Below are 14,762 nucleotides of genomic sequence, written 5' to 3'. Positions count from 1 at the left end.
TTACAAAAATAAAACATTCGAGAGAATAAATAAAATAACATATCCAACGCTCTCACTCGGCGCGTGATGGTAAATTTTTGTAAAACCAGTGCATCAATTCAAATACCTAGACATAAATTTCAATTTTCATTATGACTATATTTAAGCAATTTATTCCAAGTTTTATTTAATATATAACGTAAATAGTGCACCACCAAAGGATGAGGTTGCTCATCCCTTAATCAGAGATCTCAGGTTCAAGCTTTGAGTGTGAAAAAATTCTTGGTAGGAAACACTTTCCTCGAACAGGGCCCTATGTAGTGTGAATCCGAATATAGGCGGACACCAATGTGAGTACAAGACACCTGATGGGAATCACAAAAAAAAAAAAAAAGGATAACGTGAATAGTGAGAACATGTCCATTGGTTAGACCAATTTTCATTAGGATTGACCCGAGCATTTGACTTTGTCTAAAATTTACATTTAAGTAATACTCCCTCGGATCAAAAAAAGAGTTCACTTAGCCATTTGCACACCCCTTAAGAAAATACTAACTCTTAGAAAAAAATAGGTAATTTAACTAAACTATCCCTAATTAAATTTGCATTGGGATTTGATCAGATAACACTTAATAGGGGCAAATATGAAAAAACAATGTTAATTCTTTCTTGATTTGTTAAGTGAACTCTTTTTTTTATCCAAGAAAAAAAGGCTAAATGAACTCTTTTTTTGATCCGGAGATAGTACTAAATTGAATGCATTTGACATCAGTGAATCATATTGTGTGCAAGTTACAGATTTTTGTTTACTCTGATCTTGTTGACGTTGAGGTAAACCAAAGACTTACCCCTAAAATACTCTTTTTTTACGTCATAGCTTGAAGAATTAAATTTGATTTTTCAATTTTTATTTTATTTTCACAAACCTAAAAGACAGTGCATTCACGCTCTTTATCGTGTTAGCTTCAAAGAATAAACGATGCTAAATTTAAAGGATCCCAAAATATTTTACCTTATTTATCCCACAAACTTTATTCTAGATTATGTACATTCAAATTAAAATAAAATACAGGAAATTTTTATCAAGGCGTATGACCGTTGGAACAATTATCTGTTTCCAACGTTAGGGTAAAGGTAAAATAGTGATTCAATTTCGCGCGTGGATGAGTCAAAATATTTCAACTTTAGTTAATAAAATGCTTGTCTTATTTTTTGTTTTCCTTTTTTGCCTTTAAAAATAAAAATCAAACCGGATCCAAGAAAAGAAGACCGTTCATCGATATCTCTGCATCATTACACATTCAAAGTTCCAACAAACGAATACCCTGGCCTCTATACAAAAACACACACAAACACAGAGAGTTACAGACTTACAGTATCTTCACTCTTCATACCCCTATAACTCTTAAAGAACCCCCTACCCCTACCCCCACCCCCACCCTTAACCCTACCCCCTTAACCCTTTTCTTCCAGGCACATAGATAGGGACCTCATTTTGGCCTATTTCCTTCTCTTTGAAGGGATAGATAGCATTCTTGAAAACAATAATTAGAGAGTTAAACCTTTTGTGATAGATGCAAGAATGGTTGCTGGCAAAGTAAAAGGTGTTATGGGTTTACAGAAATCACCTGCAAATCCAAAGCCATCAAAGCAAGATTCATCACCCAAGCCTCCATCTCCTCCACCAAGCAATACAAAACAACAAACACCCAAAACTACTACATTTTCTCGTTCTTTCGGTGTTTATTTTCCTCGTTCTTCAGCCCAAGTCCAACCTCGTCCACCAGATGTAGCAGAGCTACTACGTATAGTCGAAGAGTTGCGTGAAAGAGAGTCGCGTTTGAAAACTGAGCTTCTTGAGAAGAAACTGCTTAAAGAATCAGTTGCTATTCTTCCACTGCTGGAGAGTGAGATCAATCTAAAAGATTCAGAAATCGATCGGAAGAGTCGGATGATTGAATGCTTAGAAGTGGAAAACGAGAGACTTAGAGAAGAAGTAGAGATATTACATATTGAGTTATCGAAACAAAATGGGAGGTATGATGAGAGGATTAAAGCTATGGAAGCTGAGATTTCTGAACTTAAGAAAGCTAATGAAGAGTTATCTGTAACAAATGGTGCACACAACAAATCTAACATGACCAAGTATTTAAGAAAATGCGTTACTCAACCTAGTATTACTGTGACTAGTTCAAAACAAGAGGAAATTGTTAGTGCAATGGAAATATGTGAAAGGCCTAGACAACATTCTCGTAATAATTCAGATGAGTTAGCTGAGATATCTGTTGGGATTATTGGTTTAAGATCACGAGTTCCACGTGTTCCTAAACCACCACCAAAACCATCATCATCGTCATCTTCCTCCGTATCTTCATCGTCATCTTCACCTTCTTATAGTTCTTTATCAGATTCAGCTGAACGTGCTTTAGCTGAAATTTCCAACATTCCACCACCTCCACCTCTACCTAAAGTTGCAGCAGTTCCTCCTCCGCCACCGCCACCTCCACCGCCACTGCCGTCTACAGCGGTGTCTAAAACAGGTGCAGCACCACCACCACCCCCACCGCCACTACCAGGTTTAAAGCCGTTACCAGCAAAGGTTAGGCGAATACCTGAAGTAGTTGAGTTTTATCACTCATTAATGAGGAGAGATTGCCGGAGAGATTCCGGTGCCGGAGTTAGTTCCGGTGCCGATGGTCCAGCCACGGCGAAGGATATGATCGGAGAAATTGAGAACCGCTCAGCCCATTTACTAGCGGTAAGTTTTTCCACCATTGTTACTCCCTCCGTCTATTTTTACATGTATATTAAAAATAGATGTCGGAATTAAAAATATTAGTACAAGATAATTAATATTTATTTGTCCAAATTAAAAATATTACTACGAGATAATTTATCATTTTATATTTATTGTTTAATTTTATTATTAATTATTGATTTGAAAACTTCAATAAATTATTAGTGTTTGTATAAATTTTAATGCATGTTTGATTGATTTAGTAATAATTAGGGGTAATATAATAAAGTGTTATTTATGGATTCTTTTTAATATATATGCCAAGGTAAAAATGGACGGAGAAAATATTATAATTAGTTTGTGAAATTACTGCTTTGCCATTTACCCTTCGCATTACTGTCTGTGAAAATGACTAGTCTTGACTCTTGTGATGTCTTTTTTTTGGTACCCTTATTGCACTTTTCTTGGAATTTTGCAAGTATCTTACAAGATAAGACAGTGTCTAGATTCGAATCAATGCAGGTAGAAGGTAAAGTGCAATTATGAATCAGGAAAGGTGTAATTTCATTAGCTTACTCTGGGCAATTTAGTCATTTGAATGCTCTATAGACTGACCAATCGCTATCACAATCTTTGCTGATTTCATGGGTTTAAGTGAAATTTTTTGTGTCAGATCTGACATTAGTATTTGAACAAAAGATTGGATTTAAAAGTGCTGCAAATTTCTTTTTAGTTTATCAATAACAACATGGAGTAAAATAATTGAAGATCTTAATCAAAATTTATTTCTTTGACTCTTGGTCACTAAAATTAGACTGGAATTTTGGAGTTCATGGAATATTATAGAAAATCAAATGGCGTTTTAAGAAGGTTGCCTAATGATGGTTGAAAATAAAGGGATACTTGTTTTAACTTGGGAACTTTCAAAATTGGATTTAAAATTTTTAAAGATGTAGCATTTGAGGGATCAACTGCAAAGTCTCATTGAATGTTAGTTGGTTTGTTTAATTTCTGATTCTTTCCCTTTTGCTTCTTTAATTGCAGATTAAAACAGATGTTGAGACACAAGGAGATTTTATTAGGTTTTTGATCAAAGAAGTAGAACATGCTGCATTCACAGACATTGAGGATGTTGTGCCTTTTGTAAAATGGCTTGATGATGAGCTCTCTTACCTGGTAAACTTTTTCTTTAGTTAATCATTTAAAGATCTTTTCATTGTCCAACGTGCGAAATGTATATGCTTGGTCAATCAATCTGATGACGTTGTTTTTTCAGGTTGATGAAAGGGCTGTTCTGAAACACTTCGAATGGCCTGAGCAAAAGGCTGATGCATTGAGAGAAGCTGCATTTGGATATTGTGATCTAAAGAAACTTGAATCTGAAGCATCGTCCTTTCGTGATAATCCCAGACAACCCTGTGGCACAGCTCTTAAAAAAATGCAGGCCTTATTTGAGAAGTACTTATCTGCTCTATTATTATTACTTAAGTTCTAAATTAGTTAATCTGAACTTGCATTGTAAAAATAATATGGTAGTTATTCTAATGTCAATTGTTGTCAATTTAACAGATTAGAGCATGGAATTTACAATCTGTCAAGAATTAGAGAATCAGCTACAAAGAGATATAAAGTCTTCCAAATTCCAATTGAGTGGATGCTGGATAATGGTTTTGTTACTCAGGTAATAAATAATTCTCTTGTCTCCTTTGTGATTTCTACTAATTAGCCGTTTGATGTTCCACATAGTTATGTCTTCACAATATGTTAAGTTTGACGGGGGACCTCAATTCATTCCATCTTTTCTGGTAGCAGCACCCCTTTTGGTGCCTGCAATTTTTTTTACTGACTATTAAAAAAAGATACAAGTGACAGTTCCCAAAATCTCTAGGAAATGATGTATAATGCACTGAAGCAAGTTCTGTCCAAAGTTCGTACTTGAAATTTCCTCATATTTTGCTCTGCAAAGCTGGGTAAACCACCAATTACTGACTTTTTCTCTTGAAGTCTATAAAACATAATAAATTTTATGTCTCATGGTATAGTTTCTTTCTTCGTTAAAAAAGCCAATTTATATCAGATATCTCTCTATTTCTTTATTCTTAGAGTTATAACTTGAGGAAAAGCAATAGAACCAACAAAAAAAAAAAAAAAAGTCAGGTAATTGAAGATGGTTCTTGGTGTTACTGGTGTGGTCCCATGGATGTTTAGTCTTGCTGATAAATAATGGATGGACAAAGCAAATAGCATGGGATAAAATCTATATTGTATTATTCTAAGATTAGAAGAGGTTACTACATGACAAAATTTATGAGGAAGTTTTGCATTATTAACTATGCCCATGCCTGCATGAGCACATGTGAAGTCTCAGTCTCCAAAACCTATTTGCTTGTGTGCATCCCTTTTTATGCCAATGTTGGTGGTAGTAAGTAGAAAAAAAGGAATCAGATTCTTAAATGTGTTGACCTTTTATAGATCCCTATGATTTTTATAATGTCACACTAAGATAGATCTGCATAATTTAATGGCACATTAAACCTCAAACTTCTTTATTGTGTTGGTCTTAGTAGTCAACAGTGAACAAAGAGCCTCTAGTAGCAAGAAGTTTCCTAATTGGCAAAAACTTGTATCTTTACTTTTCCTTTCATGTATTTCAAGATCTGTCAAGATTTAAAAATGCTTATATAATTTTATTTTCTTTCTGAGCTTTTAGTTCAGTTTTTGGGCATATAATTGGGGTTTCTGCAGAATGATATGGGCATCTAAACAAACTATTTGGTCTGTTAGTCTTTATTCCTACAAGATGACATAATTTAAGAACAGGCAAAGTTCACGGACATTCTGCTTGCCTGCACAATTACTGCTTTCCCTTTTTTTCACTGTTATGTGAGGCAAATATATTGTAGTAATATCTACCCTTTTCTTGCAAACCGTGTGGTCTCAAATTTTGTACCATGCTCTGCTGCTTTGATTGAGAAATAACACAAAGAAGGACTTGGTGATAACGTGAGGTGGTTGTGTTGGTTTTTTGCATTATTGCAGATCAAGCTGGCATCAGTAAAATTAGCCATGAAATACATGAGGAGGGTATCCGCAGAGTTAGAAATGGTTGGTGGTGGTCCTGAAGAAGAAGAGCTTATAATTCAAGGAGTTAGGTTCGCCTTTCGAGTACATCAGGTACTAAAGAAAGAACGTTATCATGCAAATTTGATCTTTCACATGCTTTCTTGTACTAATAATTAAATTTCTGTTTATTGTTTTTGTTAAGTTTGCGGGTGGTTTTGATGTGGAGACAATGAGGGCATTCCAAGAGCTGAGAGACAAAGCAAGATCATGCCATATACAATGTCAAAATCAGCAACAGCAGCAACAACACAAATATGTTTGCAGATCTACACCATGCTAATTCAAAATCTGTAGCGAACTCAGCTTCAGAATGCTGTTATTTTTGTTGTAAAAAAGAGTGACATAACCATGTCCATGTGTATGTGAATATACCAATGGCAGTAGCCATTTCTGCATAAACATTTATTAATTTATTCATAATTTGTGCGAAAATGGACTCTCCATCAGCCAGCTAATAACTTTTCCTTACAGACATCTATCTAATCCATCAGTTTTTATGTTTGTGATATGTATTACTCTGTTAATCCTAATTGACCATTTAAAATGACTCGGCACCATAACTTGAATTAACACCTAAAACAGTTTAGAGGAAATTACATAAATTTGATGAATTAGAATTGGGTAAATGTTATTTCTCGATCCCTCAACATATGCTCAAACTTCAAATATTAACTTTTACCTTTCAAATTCAAGTTTTGAAGTTTTAAACTTATGTCTACTTTTCTTTTTCTTTTCCCAGTTTCCTCACTTTCCTTGACATTAAACAAAAAGTAGAAGATACATTTTCTTTGTGTGTGTGTTTTGTTTTTTGAAAGGGGAGAAAGGAGAGCAAGCAAAAGGAAGTTTAACAATTCTCTACCAACTAAGAGGATTTGAAAGTTTATCCCTCTTTATTTGGAAAAGCTTCTCGTCTATACAAATATTATTAAAACTTCCCTTTTCATTTTGCCCGCATCTCACAAACATAATTAGAGGAAAATATGCCCAATACTTGAAATCACAAACATCCACAACCAGTAGAACTTTAATTTATTTTACTTTATCCTTTTCCCAAATTAAAAAAAAAAGGGAAAAATGAAAAAAGAAAAAGGAGACTAGCGTTTTAGAAGAGCTGTTAATCAACAGGAAGAACTGATTAAACAAAAATGATTGAGATTATCTCAGTCTCGTCTCCGTCCCATCAACTATAATCCCAACACACTCATCAATTAATTATCTACACTTTTCTCCTCTACCTCAAATTGGTCGCCAAATTACATGGTTTGTGCCTGCTTGTTTTAAAGACTGTTCAATTTGTGGGGTTTTGTTAACTATGGTCATAGGTTATGTTTTTCTCTCTCTCTTTTCCTCCCTTTCTTCCCAAGTTCTTCTAAAGTGATACAGAAGACAATAAATCTAACCTTCGCTTGCAATGATGAATTTACTGGAAAGTACAAGACCTAGGTACTTTTACTTTTTGGCTTCGCTTCTGTTCCAAAAAAATGTTACATATGTAGTAATTAAAGTTTAAATATACTTTTAACAAAAAGAGTTACATATGCAGTAGCATGAGCTTAACATAAACCCGTCAATCGGTTCGGTTTTACCGATTCAAACCGGTAACCGGACCGATAAAACTGGAATCGAAACCGATTAACCGTTTATTATATACCGGTCCGATTTCAATTTAAACCGATAAAATCGAAACCGGACCAATTAAACTGGTGGAATTTAATTTTTTGTTTTTTTAATTGTAGCCGTTGGCAGCCCAATGGACCGTTGGGCAACGGTCCATTTGCAAAAATGGCCGTGGCCAAACGGTCCCCAACTCATTTTTTGCCCCCCCCAAACCCCTCAAACTTTTTTTTAACACTTTAACCCATCCCCCATCCCTATATAAACCCCTCTCCATTTTCATTTTAATCCACACCAATTCACTCTTCTCTTTCTCTCAATCTTTCAATTATAGTTACTTTGGAACAATTATCCACTTTAAATTTCTCTCAAATAAATATTATAAAGTCTTATTATAGTTTCAATTATTAATTTTACAATTATAATATTGTTGGTAGAGTTGGTGATTTGCAACAATCCGAAGTAGCTTTGATGGATTTGCAATTCTAGCCGCCTTCAATCTGTTGGAAATTAGTTCGGCAATTTAGTACGTTCGTTCCAACTCGATCTTTATTTTTCGCAATTTAATTTGTTGCAATTCATTTTCTTGTGATTTATTTGAGTGTGATTTAAATTAATTCTATTTAATAATGGCGAAGAGATCTAGACATGGTGCTGGTAGTAGTGGTATTGTTAGGCGTGGGCTTAATGAGGAAACATTTGTGGAAGAAACACCTAATTTAGGTATTGATATTGGTGGAAATAATCCACTTTTAGGTCATGAGGCAATGCAACAACATTATACCGACACCGACACTTTTAATGAAATTGATGATGATGATGATGATGATGATGAAACACAACTCCCCCCCCCCCGAAAATCCCATAGGAGATACATGTCTTGCACAATCACATACACAAGACAAACCGCCTAGAACTCGTAAGCCAACCGCTAAAATTTGAAAATTTATGACTAAGGATAGGGAAAGTCAAACAACTAAATGTACCCTATGTGGACAAATATTTACTTTTAAGCAAGAAACTAGTAAGGATGGTGGAACGGGTACACTAAATGGTCATATGAGAAAGAAACATATGGATGTTTGGGGAGAGCAAACGGGTTCAAATGTGGGGGGTATTCAAATGACGATAGACCCACGAACCGGTAAAATTTTTAAGTATGACAAGAAAAAAGAGCGTGTAGAAATAACTAAAATGGTAGCTTATGATTATTTACCATTTTCCTTTCCTTCGGGTTTGGGGTTTGTTACTTACATTCAACATTGTTATAATCCATTATTTGAGGGTATTCCTAGAAGTACTTGTAGAGCGGATGTTATAGATTTGTATAAAAAATATAAATTTTATTTGTGTCATGTATTTAATTCTTTAAATTGTAATGTTTCTCTTACCGCTGATTTGGGTCTTAGTCTTAACAAGTTAGATTTTTTTGCTATTACATGTCATTGGGTTGATGACAATTAGGTTATGCAAAAAAGAATTATAGCTTTTTTATATGATGAAGGAAAAGGTCGTCACGATAGAAAATTTTTAGCGGATTCAATGTCTACTATTATGAGATTTTTTAACATTTATAGAAAAACACTTTGTATTATTTTAAATAATGCTTCTAATAATACAAAGGCGATTGGTCTTTTAAAAAGAGAACTAAACTCTCCGCTAAGAAATATTTTTCATGTAAAATGTAGTTGTCACATTTTAAACTTAATTGTTAAAGATGGTCTTGTGCGTTTTGACGATTCTATTCAAAAAGTTAGAGATGCGGTTGCGTTTCTTTTTTGTAATGCTAATAGGGGAAGAATTAGAGATTTTAAGAATGCTTGTGTGGAAAATAACCTTAAACCTAGGAAAATTCAAGTAGAAATTGAGACTAGGTGTAACTACACTTACATTATGCTACAACAAGTATATAGGATTCCCATACGACAAGTTCACAACAAATATAGTATTAATAGTGATGATTGGTTAAATTTTACGGATTGAGAAGATGTTAAGGAATGTGTTGAACTCTTGAAATTTTTTTATAATGCAACTTTTGCTTTTTCTAAACAATTTTATCCCACGGTAACCGGAATTTTAGCCTATTAGCGGAAATAGCTAGAGTTTTATAAGAGTATAAATATAAACCCGGTTATCAAGCGGCTATTTTTGGTATGGCAACAAAATTTAAGAAGTATTTTTTTCCCATCCCAACTTTATTTATATTGGGTTCTCTTTTAAATTCTTGTTTAAAAGTGTCTTATACTAAAGCATTGGTTGGTCAAATTTATATATTTTTAGAAATTGAAGAAGGAGTTCAAACATCTTTAGCTGAAGCTGAACTCGCTATTGATGACGATTTTAGAAAAGATTTTACTCATTATTCTAATTTGGAAGAACATGTTACACCCGTTGCTCCACGCCCTACTACTTCTCAAAGTAGCAAAAAGGGCTTGTCGGGTTTAAAAGTTTTACATTCACATCCAACTCCTTCTTATAATGCAAACTTTGATGAATATCACTTTTATTTGATGCAACCAAATGTGGATATCAAGGAACTAGATGAGTTGGACGTCTTAGCATGGTGGAAGAAATACAAGGCAAGTCATCTGATACTCTCAAGAATGGCTCGAGATATCTTTACGGTTCAAGTATCAACCGCGGCTTCGGAGAGTGCATTTAGCCAAGGAAGACAACAAATTGGAGACCATAGACACTCATTATCCGGCTTTAGCTTGTAAGTACTAGTGTGCATTCACGATTGGATTAGATCGGAGCGACGCAACCAAAACTTAGAAGCGGAGGAAGGCGAAGAGGAAGAGATTGAAGATTTGATAGCAAGTGGACCAGACCAAATGGAAGACTTTGAAGATATCTCCATGGCCGAATATGATATGGGAGAAATTAACCAAATGATTGAGAATTGGTGATTTTATTATTCTACTATTTCTTTGCAACTCATGTATTATTTGCAAGTTAAAAAAACTACATCTTGCAAATAAATTTTATCCAAAAATGAATAAAATATATGGCTCATTGAGATTTCTTCTATTTACTTGTGTTCATATTTTTACTTATATTAAGTTAGGACTATACCTAAAATATACTAAGAATATACTTATAATATACATCTACTTAAATTAAAAACTAGAAAGTTATATACTTGAAAAATAATTAAAATATACTTATAATATAAAATACGAATTTATAAACTTAGAAAAAAAATTAAACTATAAATAACTTATATTATAATATATAAGTATGTATAGTATACATATAACTTAGACATATATATATATATATATATATATATATATATAAGTTATATAACCTATGTATATTGATATATATAAGTATATTCTTAGTATATTTTAGGTATATGTAGTATAACTTAAGCATATAACTTAATACATATATATATATATATATATATATATATATATATATATATATATGCCTGTATTGATGTTAGTCAGTTAATATATAAACCTTACTTATAAATAAATATAACATATGTAAATATACCTACAATATACTAATAAATACTATAATATATATATAAAAAGAGGTTTTGCTACTTTTGAATAGGAACGGTCCGGTTTCGGTTATTTAACCGGTAAACCGGAACCGGTGGCCGGTTCCGGTTTTTGAACCGGAAACCGGCCGATTTGTTAACCGGTTACCGGTCCGGTCCGGTTCAAACCGGTTAACAGGCTTAGCTTAAGATGATTAGAAAACATTTGTGGGACTAAAACTGATTCTTGTAAGTTACTATTTGGTTACTAGACCTGTTTGTGAATTTGTGATCATGATTGAATTTTTAAACTGCTTGAGACTTGAAAGTAGTTAAAGTATCTGCAGTTTAACGAGGTGTATGGTCTGAAAACAAATGACCCATCGGTGTGGGCAGTAAAGACAACATTATATTTCTCACTAAAAATAATAATCAGGTTATGTACTTATGTTAGTGCTCTTTTTGTTTTTCTCTTTCAAATAGCTTCTAAGCAGAAAGAGGGCCTACATCTTGTAGGGAAATGAAATTGGAGAAGTAACTTGTTTCATTTAATTTAAAAGTATTTTGCTTATCTCTTTTATTCTTCTTTCCTCATCAATACCTTTAGGGCCTGTTTGGAAAGCCACCCAGGTAATTGGAATTAGATGTAATTGGGTGTAATTACACAGTTTGGCCTGTTTGTTTTACTAAGTAATTACATAGTTAGGTGGGAATTGGGTGTAATTGACAGGGTGTATTTTTTCAAACATCCAATCCATGACGTTCTCACAAAAAAAAAAAAAAAATCTTTTAAGTTTTATAATTAATTAAAATTAAATATTAATTTGAAAAATATATATCAATTATTTTTGTTACAATATTAGTTACAAATATATGATTATTAATTAATATATTTTCAAGAAACAATGTGTTATTAAATAACTAATTTAATATCATTTATAAAGGCAATATTTTTTAAATATTAATTTTAATTTTTTTATAATTAAATTTTTTTTTTAAATTAAATTGACTGTGTAATTACACTTGTGCAACCAAACAACACGCTTGTAATTACACTGTAATTACTTTATGACAAACAAACAGGTCGTTGTAATTACACTACTGTGTAATTACTAGACTGTGTAATTACTACCCTAGTAATTACACCAATTCCAATTACCAGGTGGCTTTCCAAACAGGCCCTTAATTTGTTGTACTTGGAGTTGTTGAAGATGCTTGTTACAACAGCTAACATGATGTCTAAAGGTGCATGTTAGTTGGAGTTGTACTTTCCACTTGGAACAGCTGGAGGTTTTCTCTTTGTAGAGGCTAGAAAATGTTCTTGAATTCTTTTCATCCTCCAAGTATACTTAATTTTCTCACTGAACTTTGTGACAGCATAGTACGAGATTGAGGTCCCTTCTCGAGTCTAATTCATCAGTTAGGACGACAAAAGAACCTGATGCAGTAATGCAGATAATGAATTACCCAAATTTAACCAGTTTATAGTGATATGTTGATAATTCATCTGACAATTTACTTCGTTCAACTTGCTTGGTGGCGTTTGGATTAGAAAATGTTTGAATTTTTAAAGAGCTCAGCCTAATGTTTGATTGACGTAGAATTATCAGTAAGATAATAATTGCTGAAGTAGCTAAAAGGTGGTAAAACCTAGCTTCTGCTTAACAGGGATTCCTTTAGTGAGAGCTAGGAATGAGAATTCCAAGCCTAAGTTGGAAAAGGGATAAGAAAAATAAAAAGCTTTAACTTAAGATTCTTTTACAGACAATCCACATACTTCATGTTGCTTAAAGCTTGTGTGCATACCTTTTTTTAATCCAAATCATGAAGCTTAGGCCTCCCTAGGTAGGATATATATTGATCGATAATGATTGGAATTCCCTTGATGAGGTTCTCTTGGCAAAATTTCTGCTTTGAACCCGACGTAATCATAATGAACTGGAAACAACTCTTTCAAATGGTGCATTCGTACACATCTGCAGGGTAACTTGGTGTGCTGCCACATTTTAATTTTACTATGTTTAGCATGTATAACTTGCTATGTCTAGTTCCTAGCAATTTTTATGTCTCCATTTATAATGATTTTACATGCTCCATAGACTTAATGCTACTCAAGGCTATATTTCAACATGATAGGTTATTTTTCTTTCAGTGTTGATGTAGACTCTCCTTGGACACATTCTTGATTTCCGTCAAAACGTGCTATTTGCAGTCGCGACAAACGTCTCTAACTATAAACTAATTAAAAGACCCTGTTGTATTTCAGCTAGGTTAATTACTCGTTAAAGTGGTCAATATTATGAGATGGATTCTTTAAGACTCAACTGTTTTGTGTTAGATGGATTATGTGGCTCATGCAGGATCTATGCCTGTTTTTTCATTCTAGAGGATCAAACTGCAGTCTGCAGATAAATCTGGGAGTTCCTCAGCCTCTTCAACAGTCATTTAGATATTGAGACAGTGAAATCGACCTTTCCTAAGTATGTGATCTTTTTGCTTTCTAACTGAAGTTGACTGAAAAAACTTCTCTTTGGGACTAGTGTATCCCAAAGAAATCACAGATAAACTGATGATCTTCACATTGTAAATGCTGCTACTTCTGATGGACTGATTTATACATAGCAAATTGAAAAATTTCAGGCTCTAATACTTTTTGAATTCAACTGCATATGTGATGATAAAGTTGGCAGTACTTCTTTTATTTGCTAATGATGTGTCAATGTTAGTAAACATTACGACCTAAAGCCTTGTGAGTGTAGTCCTTTAGATGACTTATATCAATGAAAATCGGTCAATGGAAAAGATATGAAAACTATTACTATTTTCTAAGGCAAAGTTGGGAATCATTCTAGTCTGAGATTTTGCACACCTCGGAGGAACCATGGGAGGTAAAAACCTTGTAGGACTAAAGCAGAGTTTAATTTTTGAGCTGCGAGTTTTGTGTGCCTTTTAAATATTTTTCAAAAAAAAAATTTAACAGTATTTGACTATATAACATACTCCTATATGATATGCTTTTGTACTACAATTTCAGGTGTGGTTTACTATATTATGATGTGCATGTATTATTATGATTAGATGCTTACCAGTAAATTTGGGGCATAGTTTGCTCTTGGATTTAATACAATTTTAGTTGTATTTCATAATTTTTCATAATTTTAGATGTTGTTAATTTTGTCCTTTAGAGCTAAGAAATTAAGAAATAATGAATCCAGAAGGTTAACGACTCATACAGGAGCTAACCCTGGCACTCATGATAGAAGTCCTGTACCCTCATCTTCAGTCTGTTGTTTCTATTGTGTCCTAGCTGATATACCTGTTTGCCTTGCTTTGTCTTTTACTTATTGTAATCTCTCTATGACTCTTTTGGACATCAGGCTGATAATTTGTCCCCACTACTTTGTTTGCTGTTTGGAGTTTCTTCTAGTTAGTCTAATATGGACTTAGCAATATAATTGGCCCAAAATCATAAAATCACCAGCCTGGGACAGTTAATGAATTCCATGCTAAATGAAGGGATCATTGTCTCGGTATATGTTATGAATCTCATCAGATGACAAATTTATGTAACAAAGTTCTCTTGAGGATATGATAAGTGTGAACAATATAATGTCAACATTTGTTGGCCTTGCATCATATCTTACACCATAAACAATGCAAAATAAGTTCTTGAATAGTTACCAATTTTGCTGGTATGTTTTGGATAGCTCTTAAGGGCTTTATGGCCTTTGCTTACACAGGTTGATAATTTTGCATCAAATTTATGAAGCAATATGACTTCAAATAGTTGTTTGGACATTTACTTCTTCCTCTCCC

The 14,762-nt window shown here is 33.4% G+C and overlaps 1 protein-coding gene across 1 annotated transcript; it reads left to right on the top strand.

The window, feature by feature from the left end:
• Positions 1-1,264: 1,264 nt before the first annotated feature.
• On the top strand, positions 1,265-6,271 carry LOC132622680 (protein INCREASED PETAL GROWTH ANISOTROPY 1). The gene is made up of 6 exons (XM_060337333.1): positions 1,265-2,737; positions 3,761-3,892; positions 3,993-4,174; positions 4,286-4,397; positions 5,756-5,890; positions 5,982-6,271. The coding sequence occupies exons 1-6, from the start codon at positions 1,562-1,564 to the stop codon at positions 6,117-6,119; spliced, it is 1,875 nt and encodes a 624-aa protein (XP_060193316.1). The 5' UTR covers positions 1,265-1,561; the 3' UTR covers positions 6,120-6,271.
• Positions 6,272-14,762: the final 8,491 nt, after the last annotated feature.

The sequence above is a fragment of the Lycium barbarum genome, chromosome 12 (genome assembly GCF_019175385.1).
Source record: "Lycium barbarum isolate Lr01 chromosome 12, ASM1917538v2, whole genome shotgun sequence".
Classification (NCBI taxonomy): Eukaryota; Viridiplantae; Streptophyta; class Magnoliopsida; order Solanales; family Solanaceae; genus Lycium; species Lycium barbarum.
This window is presented reverse-complemented; position numbering and strand designations above follow the sequence as displayed.